Source organism: Sinocyclocheilus rhinocerous, unplaced genomic scaffold, assembly GCF_001515625.1.
Source record: "Sinocyclocheilus rhinocerous isolate Xijiao unplaced genomic scaffold, SAMN03320098_v1.1 scaffold6214, whole genome shotgun sequence".
Classification (NCBI taxonomy): Eukaryota; Metazoa; Chordata; class Actinopteri; order Cypriniformes; family Cyprinidae; genus Sinocyclocheilus; species Sinocyclocheilus rhinocerous.
In genome coordinates, this window is record NW_015627299.1 from 19,305 (window position 1) to 29,898 (window position 10,594).

The window sequence follows — 10,594 nt, forward strand, 5'->3', positions numbered from 1 at the left end:
CAGTTTATATACAGTATAATTACCCAACGATATAATTGCGACAGAATATATTGAAGTGTATTTTTCTTCCCATTAGGGGTTCTATTTTTTAAAATGGAAATGTCCTAGCCTTATGAGCAGTTGATTTATGCTAATCGATGGACTGTTATGTTAATAAATGCCGTCATTCGGTTATGTTTATTATATTAATATGTTTCAGCATGTTACAATCATTATATGGCTTGAGTTAAGGTAGCCTATCTTCTGAATTAAACAGTTTATCATACAGATTCAAAGCGTGAATCCCATCTCTCTCTGTTTATGGGTGTTTGTGCGTGCTTGCGGGGGAGGGGTGCGATTTTCGAATAATAATCGAATAATACCCAGCGATTTTCGAATATTTATTATTTTTGGAATGCCCATCCCTAATATGTATGTCCAGGTGGCGAGGCCAAGTTTAGATTGTAACAGTCATTTGAGTGATGCAAGAAATTGAAGTTTCCTTTCCAGGATAATATCTCTGTTTATGGGTGTTTGTGCGTGCTTGCGGGGGAGGGGTGCGATTTTCGAATAATAATCGAATAATACCCAGCGATTTTCGAATATTATTTTTGCTTGGAATGCCCATCCCTAATATGTATGTCCAGGTGGCGAGGCCAAGTTTAGATTGTAACAGTAATTTGAGTGATGCAAGAAATTGAAGTTTCCTTTCCAGGATAATATCATGAAGCAATGCTGCTTTCATATTCATAGACCGCACATTTAATTGTGCAAGTCTGATTTTAGATGTTACATTCTTATTGCGCTTATTCCCCGAAGACGTTTGTGGGTAAAATAGATTAGACGTGCAGATACCATAGGAATTGAAATGTCCTGAGCCGGCAAGCATATAAACCCCGACGAGAGCCCCAATGTGAATATCTTGGCTGTCGCAACAGTGAAGTGCTCGCAGAGCATTTTGTGTACGATTACAGGGAGGCAAATGAAGATCCTATGAAAGAAGTTCAGAGAATGAGTACCTTATCATATTGACGTTCGACAGTTTGGATTCCTGTATTCCAGTGAGACCAATTCGAGTTGAAAATTTACAAATTAAATAACTTTATATATTGATAGCGGGATAAAGTCAAGTCAAGTCAAGTCACCTTTATTTATATAGCGCTTTTAACAATACAGATTGTGTCATTTGATAAACACAACATGATTTAAGTGTGTGAAGTAATGAAAGCATCAATTTAATAACTGATTTATTTTTGATTTTGACAGATCTGCTCCTCCAACCACACAGCAATTCACCTACAGTTCAGCTCCTCCCACAACAGTTTATGAAAGAAAGTAAAAAACATGACTGATCCAGAACCCAGCAGAATAAAACAGGAAGATACTGAACAACAAATAGGTTGGTGTATATTCTTGATTCTTCAATAAGGTTATACAACTTCAAGCAGTTTGTCAGATTCAGTGTTACAAGTTAGAAAAATCATAAAAGCTGTGAAATAACAATTAAATCTGCAGTACAGAAAAGACATGAAGTTACACGTTTCAGTGGTTCATTGTTTTAATGATTATATTGAGTTTAACTCCGCTATTCTGCGTGGATGAATACGATGGATTGTGGTGTACTGGCACCTGTGATAAAGGCATTAACAGTGCATGTCACTAATGCCATCAAAACTTGCCTCTCCAAAAAGAAGACATTAGGGCTGCCCTTGACTAAAGATTTTTCTGATCAACTAATAGTCGTTCATTTGAAGCGATTAGTTGACTCTTACCGCATGTTTATATTAATAAACCTTTAATTCATAATAATGAGCCTTTAATTGCCTGTAGCTTACAGCATTCAAGCACACGCATAAAGCTTGCAACAGCGCACTGCAGAAGTAATGATTATGAATGCTTTAGGGAAAAACCACAAGAAGACTGCTTTAACATAATATTTCATTGATAAACTAGTGTTTTCTGTATTTTCGGCTGCAGTGATCTCCATAGTGGACGCGCACATTTCATACAGATTACATAATCTGAACATTTTTGTTTTCCATTTTAATTGGTTCATTTAAAAGCAGACATTTCGATTTCTGTAGATATATTTTTTATGTTTTTGAGGCAAGCAGAGTATTGGTTCATTCATCGTTTTTTTTCTCTTAACTCGCACAAGTTCACAGAGACCTAGATGGCAGAAAGCGCACCCTGTTTGTTTTCATTATTTTACAAAAGCACAATGTTTTGATGTTATTCTGAGTGCACGCAAATAAAAGTAGACCTTTCACAGATTCAAAAGATATATTACTCTGACCAAAACTGACAGAATCTTTTAAGTTAAATGCAAATGATCGCACCGTGCCTCCAAGTTAACATGCAGTGAGCGCACTACTGTTCAGCTTTCACACGCCACACAAACACTTCAATAGCACACATTTTTCTAGGTTCAAGCTAGTGGTCATGTAATGATGTTACTACTTACATGTTTCAGATGATAAGCCACATTTGATGTCAGTGAACGAAACGAACATTTGCATGTCCTGAATGATGTACTTTAATTACCATACAGACCAGCTGTTAATAATCTGTCCGTCACGGACTACGTGACTTCGCCACTTTCTGTAGTTTTTTATTTAGCCAATGCAGAGATTGTAATATTGGGGTAATATGATCATATTTTCTTGACCTGGTAAGGACTCTAGCAGCTGCATTTTGGACTACCTGTAGCTTGTTTATTGAAGATACAGCAAGTTGCTGTCTAGTATAATACCTACATTTTTTACTGTAGAGGAAGTAACAGTACATCCGTCTAGATGCAAATTGTAAATACACAAATTAGCAGCATCATATGACCCCTTTAAATAGACAAAGTGATAACGATCGGACAGGTATGATCTAAACCATCTTAAAGCCTGCCCTTGAATACCCGTATAGTTCTATGAGTAGTATGTCATGATCTAAAGCAGGGGTGGCGAACTCCGGTCCTGGAGAGCTGCAGCTCTGCAGAGTTCAGCTCCAAGCCTAATTAAAACTCACTTGCCTGTAGCTTCCTAGTACCTTCAGACCTTGATTAGCTTGTTCAGGTGTGTTTGATTAGGGTTGAAGCAAAACTCTGCAGGGCTGCAGCTCTCCAGGACCGATATTCGCCACCCCTGATCTATAGTGTCAAATGCAGCACTAAGATCAAGTAAAACTAGCAATGAGATGCAGCCTTGGTCTGACGCAAGAAGTGTAATTTTAACAAGTGCAGTTTCTGTGCTATGATAGGGCCTGAAACCTGAAATTCTTCATAGATATCTTTTTTTTTTTTTGCAGGAAGGAGCACAATTGAGCAGACAACTTTTTCTAAAGCGCATCATTTGTTATTATCAACGTGAATGTTAAAGTCTCCGACAATGAACACTTTATCAACATTAACCAATAGATCTGAGAGGAAATCTGCAAATTCTTTTAGGAAATCTGTATATGGCCCTTTCTGTCTGTACACAGTAGCCAGAGCAAGAGATAGGAGAGATTTCTTTTGCATATCTGACAGTGTAATATTAAGTAGAAGTATTTCGAATGAGTTAAACCTGTATCCTGTTTTCTGAGTAACATTGAAAATATCATTATGTATTGCTGCAACACCACCACTACGACCAATCCGACGGGCTTATGCTTATAACAGTTGCTTGGTGGAGTAGACTCATTTAGACCAATATAGTCATTTGGTTTGAGCCAGGTTTCAGTCAAGCAGAGTACATCAAAACTATTATCTGTGATCACTTCATTTACAATAACTGCTTTAGGTGAGAGTGATCTAATGTTTAGGAGCCCAAGCTTTAAAAATTGTTTTTGTTTATTTATTTTGCATTTTTCCAGTTTAATCACGATCAGATTTTTACTAGTCAAGTCAAGTCAAGTTTATTTGTACAGCGCTTTTCACGATACAAATCTTTGCAAAGCAACTTTACAGCAAATTAAGTTTCTACAATATTTAGTAGTAGCTTATCAGTGGTGACATATGTTTATGTACATATGGCAGAAATGTACGGAAGAATCAATTAAAGACGTAATCAAACAGACGATGAACACTATTAACAGCAATTATTATATGATGCAATCAAACTTATAGCAAAATGTGGTAGTTCTGTATGTTGTTTCAGGGTTGGCATCATCTGAGGTCCTCTGAGGGGTTGGCATCATCTCTTCTCAGGTGTTCTGGGTCCAGACTGAAGCTTGTGTAAATCCTACGGCAAAAAACAGAGAAACAAATAGAGACATAATTAGCGTAGCTGCTGTTCCAACCAAGCAAAATTGATTTGTTTAACCCAAACTAAAGAATAATAATGTGCATTTGATCAGATATAACTGCAGTACAAGATTATGAGATGCATTATTTGAATGCTTGGCCAAAGAGGTGTGTCTTTAATCTAGATTTAAACCGAGAGAGTGTGTCTGAACCCCGACTAGAGCCTGCATTAAATGTATATTTTGCCCTCATTATTTGGGGAACAGACACAGTCTTTAATGATAGAAGTACTTGCATTGTCCAATCTATAAAGTGGGTAGAACAAAAGCCATCATAGCAGTTATTTGAGAATTGGCTTACTAGTCATATGGAGCGTAGTGTCCTGGAGATGTTGTCCGACAGGAGTTCTGCACTGACTCTCCTGGGATGCAGGCCATTAGCACGAAAAAGCCTAAGCCTAGAAAAGATTCCAATTATTAACAAAGAGCAGTTTCTGTTCTTTACACCATGACAATAACCATTAATTTAAAGCAAAAAGTCTACTGAACCTTTCATGTCCTCGTCGATACGTGGGAAGCGGTCCTGACACGATGATCGTCGTCGCGGGCGATGTGCGGCGCACCGTCTCGATCAGGCTCCTGAAGTACCTCTTCAGTGTCTCCGTCTGCCCCAGCTTGGTGTCGTTAACCCCCGCGTGAAGCACAACCGCGCCGATACTCTCGTCGCCCTTCAGGATCACGGGCATCTGCGCAGAAACATCGAGAACACGAGCACCAGGGAAACAGTGAGTGTGCACTTTACCTTCAGCCAGGGCCGGGTCTAGGGGGGGGCTAGGGGGGGCAATGCCCCCCCAGATTCTCCTTGTGCTCCCCCAAAAAAATGTCCAGCCAAAAAAATAAATAAATAGAAAATAAGCATTAAACACTTATTATTTGTACTATCTAAATAAGGATCAGTCACTTTGTTCAAAGGAAAATTTAACAATTATGCACATAATGACATTTGAACTCATAGCCACAAAATTGTATTACCGTATTGACCCGAATATAAGACGATGTTTTTTTTTCTTGGAAATACATCTGAAAAAACACGGTCGTCTTATATTCAGGGTCTAGACTTTGACATGTCAATAATACACCCACAACAATAAATGGCGCCAAATACGCATAAAACAGAAACATTATCTTGAAAATAGGGAAAATTAAATGAACAGTGCTAGTTGATGAGACTACTAGCATACTAAATGAACAATAAATGGCCACTAGATGTCAGCAAAATTGCACCCACAAGAAGCATTTACTTGGTTGAAAAAGCAATATGAAAGGCAACAATAAAGGGTTTGTTTACAAACGTTTGGGTTCTGTAAGAATTTTTTTAAATGTTTTTGAAAGAAGTCTCTTATGCTCACCAAAGAGCATTTATGTCAAATAGATTTTTTTGTAACAATGTTAAAGTCTTTACTGTCACTTTTGATTAGTTTATTGCGTCCTTGCTAAATAAACATATTAATATATTTTTTAAAAAACGTATTGACTCCAAACATTTGAACAGAAGTGTAATAATATTAATAGTAAAACTATTAACAACCATATAATAATAATGACTAACTTGAATTTAAATTATTTTTAAATGTTTAAAAAAAAAATAACTTTCCTGTCACAAGCCGAAATGTGTTATGATTAACATTAACTTATGATTAGCTACGCTAATTATGTCTCTATTTGTTTCTCTGTTTTTGCTAGGATTTACACAAGCTTCAGTCTGGATCCAGAACACCTGAGAAGAGATGATGCCAACCCCTCAGAGGACCTCAGATGATGCCAACCCTGAAACAACATACAGAACTACCACATTTTGCTATAAGTTTGATTGCATCATATAATAATTGCTGTTAATAGTCAGTTAATGCACATATGGCAGAAATGTGTGGAAAAATCAATTAAAGATGTATTCAAACAGACGATGAACACTATTAACAGCAATTATTATATGATGCAATCAAACTTATAGCAAAATGTGGTTGTTCTGTATGTTGTTTCAGGGTTGGCATCATCTGAGGTGCTCTGAGGGGTTGGCATCATCTCTTCTCAGGTGTTCTGGATCCAGACTGAAGCTTGTGTAAATCCTACGGCAAAAAACAGAGAAACAAATAGAGACATAATTAGCGTAGCTGCTGTTCCAACCAAGCAAAATTGATTTGTTTAACCCAAACTAAAGAATAATAATGTGCATTTGATCAGATATAACTGCAGTACAAGATTATGAGATGCATTATTTGAATGCTTGGCCAAAGAGGTGTGTCTTTAATCTAGATTTAAACCGAGAGAGTGTGTCTGAACCCCGACTAGAGCCTGCATTAAATGTATATTTTGCCCTCATTATTTGGGGAACAGACACAGTCTTTAATGATAGAAGTACTTGCATTGTCCAATCTATAAAGTGGGTAGAACAAAAGCCATCATAGCAGTTATTTGAGAATTGGCTTACTAGTCATATGGAGCGTAGTGTCCTGGAGATGTTGTCCGACAGGAGTTCTGCACTGACTCTCCTGGGATGCAGGCCATTAGCACGAAAAAGCCTAAGCCTAGAAAAGATTCCAATTATTAACAAAGAGCAGTTTCTGTTCTTTACACCATGACAATAACCATTCATTTAGAGCGAAAAGTCTACTGAACCTTTCATCTCCTCGTCGATACGTGGGAAGAGGTCCTGACACGATGATCCTCGTTGCGGGTGATGTGCTGCATACCGTTTCGATCAGGCTTTTGAAGTTCCTCTTCAGAGTCTCCGTCTGCTGCAGCTTGATGTCATTCATGCCCGCGTGCAGCACGACCGCTCTGGTGCTCTCGTCACCCTTCAGGTTTGCGGGTATCTGGACGTGATGCCATCATGCTGTAGTAATTTCAAGCTCAAAAGGGAAATATTTATGACGAATTATAACTGGTTATGATTCATAATAAATATTTAGATTAGATCTTTGAATTAACTGTAGCAGAATCAATATTACCATTACTAAAGATCATGCATGATTCTACGCAGACGCTACAATGCAAACATAAATGTCACAAAACTGACATTTCCAATAAAATCCAACCCAACCATTCAATTGTAAATCATTATTATAAGCTTACCATTTTAGTCTTTTAATTACTATATATACTATATGCTTTAAATATACTTGGACAAGAATTGATTAATTGATTTTTGTTCATTTTAAACCAAAAAACTCTCTATAGCAGCATGAAAGCAACTAATATCCAGATAACTTTCCATTAACTGGGTACCAAATAGAGCCTAAAACTAGGGCTGAATGATAAATCGCATGCGATAGTCATGCGCATCTTGTTAGTAAAGCCAGTTCTGCAATCAGTATTAAATCTCCATCAGATGGAGCAGCTTTTACTACACAGAGGTGTAGTTCAATGACAAGCTATGCTAAAAATTGCAGACGATATCATCGATATTATGAAATCGCACTGCGATAATAAGGTTGTTTGCATAGCTTCTCAGTGAATTACGGCTCTGTGTAGTAAATGCTGCTCCTTCTGAAAGCACGTGAAAATACCACATTTAATAACATGTTTTTACTCCAAACTCACTTCATAACGTCAGTCAAGTGTTTGACTGACACAGAATAAGGCACGCAACATATTTCATAGTATTCTATTAAAGGCATTGCATTATTATATAATTTATTATAAGGAAAATTATAGTAAGAAGAACTCAAATAAACCATATATTGTCATAGTAGTTTGTTTATTAGTCACGTTGAATCAATGAAAGCAGTTAAATCTTCTGTTTATTCAGCTGCAGCAATAGGGATTTCCTGAATTTCTTCTGCATGACGTATTTGGAATTTGTGCACGAGAGCGCTCTCTGGCTTTCGGATGGAGATTTACTACTGATCACAGAACCGTGTTTCACTGACAAGATACGTGCATGAATATCGCAGCTTTTGCCCTAATATCAATTGCGATTTATCGGGATTTATTGTACAGCCCTACAGCTTTTGCCTAATATCAATTGCGATTTATCGGGATTTATTGTGCAGCCCTACCTACAACTCGGTTCCTATTCAGTATGGTTCACTCGGATAGCGTTAGTTGCTAACGCTATGGGGAAACTGTTTTTTCTGAATACTTAAGCCTGATTTGTTCATATCTGTGCACCTGCACAGACAAATGGCATTTCAGCTCAGCCAAAAAAAAGCCTAAATAAAAAAAGCCTAAATATGTGGGCTTCCATACCGCATAGTTCTAGGAACTAGCCAGCAGGGTTCCTACAGAACTAATTTTCTCACCGGGCCATTTTTACTGGTTGCATTCGCAAAAGTAGGAACTCTGAAGCAGCCGATAGCGGCGTCTTTATGCGCTGCATTTACAAACGTCAACAACCAGCGGATGTACGACGCTGTGATCGGAGCTCTGTTTGTAGTGTGTCATGGTTTTTGTGATAACTGAGGTGGAATGTAAACGCATTATTTACATGATTGAAAGAGCAAAAAGTAGGGGTGGGAATCACCAGAGGCCTCACGATACTTGTGTCACGATACAATATTATTGCAATTTTAAATATATTGCGATATTCTGCGATATACTTCATATTAAATATCAATATATTATTTTTATTCACTTCTATGTAACAGAATCAGATATAAGTTGTTGTTGTTTTTTTTTGACTAATTATCCAAATAATGTATAGTCCTTCAAAGCTGTTATTATCGGAGCATATGAGCAGAGCATAGCATAGCAGAGCATAGCGTCACTGAAGGTAGCATTATTTTACCAGCGTTGCCCAGTACAGCTGAACTAGCCTACACCATGTTATAGCACAGAAGCGCTACTGTAAACCGGAACAAGCAGGCCTATACTGCATATAAATTCTGTCAGCGCGTTATTTGAGCGGACTTTGCTTTTCCGATGAGCATGAGCGGTACACGAGCGGAATGCACATTCATAGATCGGAATTTTGAGCGAAGCGTCAAACCGCGCAGTGACGAGGAGAGTGAAATATGTGCGCTGAACACTGCCGGGTGGGGCGCGACGCGGCGCGCCATATATATTATTTCCATACATCCGATTTAAACGTGGACGGGGCTTTCCTGATAACTTTCCGCGATGCCACCCTCTTTATTTTACTAACTTACTGCATGCTGAAGGTGACCCAGCTGACCTCACCAGAAAAAAACTCAACGCCACCATCTAGTGGATTGTAAAGAAATTGATTTTATTCTACCAAATAGTATAATAAAAGATCGATACTTGGCGTCCGTGTATCGATACAGTATTGCCGCGGAAAATATCGCGATACTATGCCGTATCGATTTTTTTCCCCCACCCCTAGCAAAAAGTGGGGTTTATGAGATGAAATCTCCTATGACTTGCAGCGTTACATTGAAGCTGAGAAAAGAACACAATGCTGCAGATGACAGGTTAATGTTGTTATCACTGTTTTTCATATTTGTGGAGTAATTCTCTTTACCTGGCTTTTTAAAAATTCTGGATGCCGGTGATTGGCCAAACGCACGCTTTCGTCACTGGTAGTTCCTATAGTGCTTGGTTAGACCCTATTCTGAAGTAGGAGCTAATTTAGTTCCCCCAAACGAGTTCCTAGAACTAAAATTGCTCCTAGTACCTGTGGTGAGAACATGCTGAAAAGCGGGTACTTCTGCCATTAGTTCTAGGAACTATGAAAAGGTTCCTTTGGTGGGAAAGCCCCTTAAGTCACGCTGAAATCCCATATCATCAATTTTTCTCCTTCAGTGCAAAGATCATCTCCTCACTGATGCTGAAGAAAATGAAAAAAGGAAGCCTTTCTGCTCACTGTGGAAAAGCTTCAGCAGCGGATTAATGGTGCTAACAGCACTGCGGCTGAGGCTAAAATAGCATATTTAAATCTAAAAATTGTTGTTTGCACAAGTGTGGCACTTGCAGGGCTTTCCTGCATCCATCATATGAAGACTATGAGCATGTCGCTTGCATGAGACGTACTCATCAAGGTGGATCGCTCATTGCAAGAGCATGCTTCTCTCCTCACTGCTTTCACAGCCCAGTTTTTCTAAGGAAAAGCAACTCCGCCCCTTGTGCTCTACTGTTCTCTTACTCTCAGGAGTCTAAGATGAAGAAACAGTGTAGTCGCTGGGCTGAATGAATGCGACTGAGTGACCTCACACTGGACCATATACCGTGTGCATCTCTTTCTCTACAGCTAGGGGATTCCCTAGTGCTTTTCTCCCACGAAAACAAATGCCCTTGAATGTGGCGATTTAATTTTGTCTCTTTGAAGGTTCCAAAAAGGACTTTTCTAATAAACACTTATGTTATTGACAGTTTCTATGCAGAGGAATAGTGTGTCCACCATGGAGGACTCTACTCCCTAACCTAAGGCCCCCCCCCCCCCCCC

General features: G+C 38.6%; 1 protein-coding gene across 2 annotated transcripts in view; it reads left to right on the plus strand.

The window, feature by feature from the left end:
• LOC107726977 (gastrula zinc finger protein XlCGF58.1-like) overlaps positions 1 to 10,594 on the plus strand; it is a 22,613-nt gene that overhangs the window by 7,088 nt on the left and 4,931 nt on the right. For both annotated transcript variants that reach the window (XM_016536700.1, XM_016536694.1), the window contains exon 2: positions 1,246 to 1,378. In XM_016536700.1, the coding sequence (XP_016392186.1) occupies positions 1,324 to 1,378 (55 nt within the window). In that variant the 5' untranslated portion in view covers positions 1,246 to 1,323. The remainder of the gene's footprint in view (positions 1 to 1,245; positions 1,379 to 10,594) is intronic.